Raw genomic sequence first — 6,761 nt, forward strand, 5'->3', positions numbered from 1 at the left:
CTAGACCATTATTGCTGCAGTAAATTATGCACAGTGTCCAGAGGGGAGATTTCGCCATCTTCTAAGTTACATTAGAATGGTATTTGCTAAAACATTTACTAACACTTTTCCAGGGACTGTCATAGTGGTTGCAGGCTCCCAAAAGGTGAGATGGAGTAATGGAATTTGGAAACAAGGTACAACAGCAGAATAAGCATTATGTTATATGGGGATGTTCTGCTTTGCTTTTTAATTCTCTGCTGAAGTTTTTTCTGGCATCAGTTTTCTGTTGTTGAGTGATCATAATTTGTACATATTATAGTGACTCGCAGGAAATAATTTTCTTTTTGTCCTGTGTGCAAGGCAGCTTAGAAGTGGAAAGAGTAAAAGATGGCTATTTGGATAAAAGGAGTAGTTTCTGTTAATGACCTAATGAAGATCTAGTTGCTTACTTGGAATTTGGCATACAATAAAATTTAAATAAAAATGGCTGTTGAGCAGTAGACGTCTTGGATCCATTAACAGGAACAAAGCCTATACTTGACAAATTGTATGCCTCTTTGAAATACAGCCTAGTAGTTTTCTGAGTTGTTATCATGGACTTTACTTTCAGAATTTTGTGGGTTCTACCTTAGTATAAGGAGGATATTGGCAGTGAAAGCTGTTTGGAAACCAGTAACAAAAGATGGCAATTAAAGCACAGACTTGAAAGCAAAGACTAAAAGAAAAGCTTAAGAGAATTAAACACATGTAACTTGGTCAAACACTGACTAAAGGGAAGCACAGAAACCATTTACAAATATTTTAAGGGTTTAATCATCAAAGTGTATCAATGGCTTATTCAGAGTGGTCTAAGAAAGTATAAATATGAATAACAGGATATAATTAAGCAAAGTAGGATTTAGGCAGGATGTAAGGCAAAATATCCTTACAGTAAGACAGATTACTAGATGGTAGATCAGGCTTCCAAAGGCAGCAATGAAAAAGCCGTCACTGAAAACATTCAAAATGATACCAGGTGAAATACTGTAGGAAGAATTGTGTAATTAATTGGGGAGCAGGTAGAGGACAAGTGATCCAGTGGCTTTTTTTTTTTTCTTCATTGCTTCTTTGAAAACATATATTCAGTGGAACAATATTGTCATTGACATTAAAAATTACATGCCATGTTTTAAAAAAGTCCTGTTTTTCTTATTTGGGAGGAAAAATAACTGCAAATTTTGAGGCACTGTTGAAAAATTGTAACTGTTACTATTACAGCATGGTAAACAATGGCAAATATGAATTCTAGGCCCATAAAACCATGAACATTGTAAGTTAATGCTGCCAGATTACATGATAGCTGAGGTTTGATATGACATTTATCTTCAGGAGTGAGTAGACTGATAAATCACAAGTGGCATAGCCACAAGTGAGTTAGCAAGTGTTTACTCATGAGTGAAGATAAATGTCATATCAGACCATGGCCATTCTGAATTCTGTGCTTTACAAGTGGCTTGTTCTTCCTTCTGCAATACTTTTTTTAACTTAATTGAGAGAAAAAATGCTTGGTAAAGGATATAGTTTCCAAATCTGTTTTTATTTTCCATTCTTTGCAGAAGCTTCTATTTCTTACGCTTTTGTTTTTATTGCTGTATTTGATACCCTTAAGCTTTTGGATCAGATGCTTTTGTTGCAAAGTGTGATATATGTAAACTGAGTCAGTCTGATTTTGCAGCCCTTGACAAGTAAGGGGAAGCATATTGTTGGGACCTCATCCACTTGCACTGGTAAAGGAGCATCTAGATCACTGAGACTGGCAAAATCCTTGTCCTCAAAAACTTTAGCAGCAAGTTCTAATCTAATTGTCCTAAAGGACTTTTCCCTTCAATGGTTTGTTGGTAGTAGCTTTCATTTTTATTTAGTATCTCCTGTTTAGGTAAGAGAAAGAGAACAGGAGTTATCAGTCTTTCTACTTTTATACGTTTTATGTGCTTTGGCTGAATTCTTTCTCAATCTGTATTTATTGGCCATTTGTGTTGTTAATTATTGGTCTGTATTCACATCTGTAATCTGTTCTTTGTCCTGCAATAATACCTATGGTAGAAGATTCACGCACCTCATGGTATGATCATCACCTTTTGGCTTGAGATTAGGACCAGAGAGTGCAATTACTTTATTCTCACACAGTTATTGAATCCAAGATTTTTGAAGAAGGGCCTTAATTAAAAATGAGTATTTCGGCTGTCACCACTTCTTCATCTTCATAAGTCTGCTTGTATTGTGGAAGCACCCTTGTATGAACATCCCTTTCAACACATGTGAAAATAAAGTGAACTTTAGAAATGGACAGAGGAGTAGTCTGAAGCATTTGAGAAGTGAGAGAAGGAACTTGTCTGGTGGAGCAGACAGATGGTGAATCAAAGTGAGTGTGACTAGTGGAGTGGAAAGATGACGGTTAAGCAGAGAAGTGGGAAGATAAAATTTAAAAAGAGGGAGTATACTTTCTATTGTGAGAAATGTACATCTTTCTTTGCAGAAAAATGTTATTTCGCAGGAAAAAAATAGGTAACTTTTCATGTATTGCACTCAGAGAAGCAATGACATGACTTACCTGCTTCAGTGTGTTCCTTGAAGAGCTCCGAAGTCCAGTAGCCTAGGAGACGATTCTTCAACTTTTGACCAATTGATAGAGCGAAGAGGAATAAGCTGGGATATGTCAGTACTTGCTGTCTCGATCATAATTTTGTTTGGTAATTTTGCTATTTTCCAAACTCATTATCAAATCCAGGCAATGGCTAAATCACATTAAATCTTTTTTTTTTTTTTTTTTTTCCCCTGTGCCTTTGTTGGTTTTCTTCTGCTGTTGTGCTTGCTGTCTTCAGTGGTGAAAACAATGAACATGGCTTCCGTTCTTTTTAGTGAAGATGGAATGACGAACAGTTTCTGTAAACTTTGAAGACTTATATTCTGTCTTGTTATCTGACTCAGCACTTTTGATCGTTGATATTATGATTATGGATGTAGTAGTAAAAGTGCTTACAGGTTAGCATGTTGCCCAGGCCCTTGACCAGTCATGTTTTGAGTATCTTCAAGATGAGATTACACAGCTTTTCTGGGCAACCTGTCCCAGTGCTTGCAGGTAAATTTTTTTTCCCTTGTACTAAATTGAAATTTCCCATATTCCAACTCGTGCTCATTGTGTCACATCCTTCTGCTCTGCAGCTCTGAGAGAGTCTGGCTCTATCTTCTCTACATCTTCCCATAAGGTAGTTGCAGGCAGCAATAAGATCTCCTCTTTTCTGAAGGCTGAAGTAATGTCTCTGATAATCTCAGTATACTAAAACATCCACTTCTCTATCTTCCATATCAGTCTGGGATAGTAAATTGGTGCGTACTAACTGATCATTTGGGATTCAGCATATGAATAGATAACATTAGATGGGATACACTCATTGCGTGTATTTTTTAGGCTGTGAGAAATATGAAATAATTTGTCTAAGTTAATCAGCTCCCAGGCTAGCTTGCTAGTACCTTGTTTGTTGTTTACACTTTTCAGGCCAAGTTAAGGACATGATAGTAATGTTTATGCTGTTGGGAAAATAGGCAAGAGGATTAGAACAGTTTGGATTGTTTTAATTGATGAAGGGTGGTTTAGATTGTTTATAAGTTTTAATGCAGAGTCGATTACCTCTGATTCATCGGTTTTTACTATGTTCTTTGTTTACCTGCAAAGAAGGTTACACGTTCTGTTTCAGAAACAAATTGCTGATGTTTATACCTTAATCAGTTCCAGATCTGAAGATTACATCTGTGTTGAAGTGTATCTTAAATCTGTATAGAAAATGGAATTCAAGTTAGTGTAAAATGTTGCTCTGAGTTCAAGTGCAGTTGTTTCTTTTAGAGAATATGCGCTTGTTGCTGATTGGTTTCTGTATGGAATTTAAGATGATGATTTTAATCTGTGTCCCTTGGACAAGTTTATTTCTCAATTTCCTACACTTTCAGCACTTCTACATATGAAGTCCTAGTACAGTACTTGATAAAAGACATTTTTTTACTGTATTTAATAGTAAAGAAAACATTGCCATTATTTATGTCATGTTAAATAATATCCTATCTTCAATAGTGTCAGTGGCTCATTTTTAGAGCATTCACATGAAAATATTAATCAGGTGAAATGGAACTTGATTCTGAATGATAGAAGTTGCTTGCTTCGCAGAGAAAAAAAATCTAATCACAGATGACTACTGTAATACCAGATAGTAATTCTACCCACAGGTCACACACATCTCCCTTTCTGGCCTGGCTTCTGGCCAGTTCAGGTACGGCTGCTTTTCTTCACAATTCTCTGAAAACTCATCCAATAAATTATTGTAAAAGCAGCAACATTCTCCTCCTTTTTCATACCAGTGTAGTCTTTTTCGTGGGTGGTGGGGTTTTTTTGTTTTTCCCTCCCTGTGGGCTATTGTGTCTCCTTACTTGTTAAAATATACTTGTATGTGTTTCCCGTGCATCAAAGTGCAGTCAAATAAAACTTTTTTCCCTCAATTTCACTTATCACCTCTGTTTCTTTCCTGTTTCTAAGCATGGTAGCTACTCTATTCTTTTCCCTCTGAGTGTCACTATTTACTCACTGCCCATCTTGACCGAGTAAATTTACATCCATTTGCTCCATTTCTATTCTTAGTACAAATGCTTTGTTTCCCTTCAGTGTCCATAGTCGAACCTGAATCCTTAATCTTTTTTTCCCTTTTCTCTTTCTGCAAGGTAGCTATTGCTAATACTTCTACATCCACAGGTTTGTCACGGCTTTTCAACTTTTAATATTTTAGGATGTACAGAATGCAATTTTGTAACTTCAGAATGGCCCTATTTATTTTTTTCTTCAGACTACATTGCAAGTCTTGTTCCCTCATTACTCTTTTCTTGTTTGTAGTTTTCACCTCTCTTCCCTCCGATTTGGGAGACCTGGTTACTGCTGATGGAACAATTTCCTAATTGTTCCATAGCTTCTTAATTCTCTGCTATTACGTCTCATTTGAAAATACTGTTTCTCCTTTCTTTTTCTCCATAGCATACTTCAAAGTCAGAGATTTGGCCATTCATTATTCAGCTTAATAATACAGTTTTAGATAGACTTTGTAAGAATAATGCTGACTGGTGCTGATTAAAGGTGCAGTGGTTCCCATTTGCTCCATGTAGAGTGTGTAGCGTGGCGTGTTGTCTTCTAGGAGGGAATACTGCATCCTGTGGGCGTGAGACCAAGACGTGTAATTTGGAAACAGCAGACACATTATACAGTGGGAGTAACGGAGCTGTGACTGTGAAGAGCACATGACTTCTGAAGTTGTCATGCCTGAGTTGTGGTTGTAATCTTATTCGCAGCTATTTGCCCGGGTTTTGTTTTCAGAGTTTATTTACGGATTTATTTTTTTTCCAGCTCTGTAGCATCCACACGTATTTTCGAATCTTCTGTTCATTACATCTGTGCTTGCCTTGTCCCTGATTTCATGAACATATAGTTTGCTGTTGCTTAGACATGACCCTTGCAGGTTTTTTCTTTTTGATTTGATTTGGCTTTGGGTCAAATTCTAAGTTGCTAGCCCAGTTTCAGTTTTGGGTAAGGACTTTAGAACTTAGTAGTAAGTGAAGTCTTGAGAATATCCAATTAACATTTGAAAGATGAATAGTGTATGATCACCACAAAACATTGTTTCTTTCTTGTGTATATCTGACTTTGGAACCCACAATATTTTAGAATTTACTTTTACTATATATTTTCATTAAGAAGTGTAGAAATGTAGTGAAAGGCCTAACGGTTGTAGGTGGTTACCACTAAAATTATTGCAGCATTTTCTTCTACAAAAATGCTTTACTTCCTAGTAAAATTTCTGAAGACGAAAGTCTAAACTTTAGTATTAACCTTACTACTTTGAAATCTATTTTTGATGAAGGTTGTGACATGACATTTGTGTCAAATATTATTTGATTTTTTTTAAAGCATAATGGCAAAATAGGTATATACACACACACACAACCGCACGCATTACATGAATATGACTTTTGTCACTAGCTGGTTGTGCTCTTAGAGATCCACATGCTTATATTAGTAATTGCAGGTATTAGTGTATTTACGTTGTGTGTGTTTGTGTATAAAGAGTATAATATAAGTATACTTTTTTTTAATAATAGCAGATTATCCAGTCAACATCTGCTCAAACTGTGAAACGAAACCCTGCTTGCCAGACTACCCAGATTAGGATGCCAGTGGTAATAACTCAGACCATTAGACCACAAGGTATGGGTTTAAATGTTTTAGTGAGATTGTTACCTTTGTATGAATTTCATTGTAATTACAAACTAGTAGCATGGGAAAAACTTACAGTGTTGACATTGGCAGGCTTGACATTTATTTTTTTACTTCATACTGGCTGAGGAATGCATGTTTTCACTCTGCAGTTTCAAGGTATTTCAGACCAACACAGTGGAATGTTTTGAAACAACCTTAGGACTAAACTCTCACGTGCTTAGCTCCTTACTCAGCAGTTTTTCATGGGAAGTTCTGAAAGAAGTCAGGAACTTGACTCTTACTGTTTTAAGCTCTAACTCTGGGCCAAGAAAGAAATTCTGCATTTTTTCCTGAAGCCTAGAGGATGCCTCAATTTAATCATCCTACTTTTAACTCTTACTCCTGAAGTGGAACGTGATAGTCACTGTCTCTGCAGCTACAGAGGTCAAGGTAGGAGTCCTAGAGAAATTTCTCAACCCACATGCTTTTTTTTTTTTTTTTTTTTTTTTTT

General features: G+C 36.2%; 1 protein-coding gene across 1 annotated transcript in view; it reads left to right on the plus strand.

Annotated features, from left to right (window-relative positions):
- LOC118451996 (transcription initiation factor TFIID subunit 4-like) overlaps window positions 1-6,761 on the plus strand; it is a gene marked incomplete at its 5' end in the record, with an annotated part of 147,020 nt that overhangs the window by 26,010 nt on the left and 114,249 nt on the right. Inside the window, one exon of the mRNA XM_035891533.1 lies at window positions 6,154-6,259. Within this exon, the coding sequence (XP_035747426.1) occupies window positions 6,154-6,259 (106 nt within the window). The remainder of the gene's footprint in view (window positions 1-6,153; window positions 6,260-6,761) is intronic.

The sequence above is a fragment of the Egretta garzetta genome, unplaced genomic scaffold (genome assembly GCF_000687185.1).
Source record: "Egretta garzetta isolate BGI_Z169 unplaced genomic scaffold, ASM68718v1 scaffold23, whole genome shotgun sequence".
Taxonomy (NCBI): Eukaryota; Metazoa; Chordata; class Aves; order Pelecaniformes; family Ardeidae; genus Egretta; species Egretta garzetta.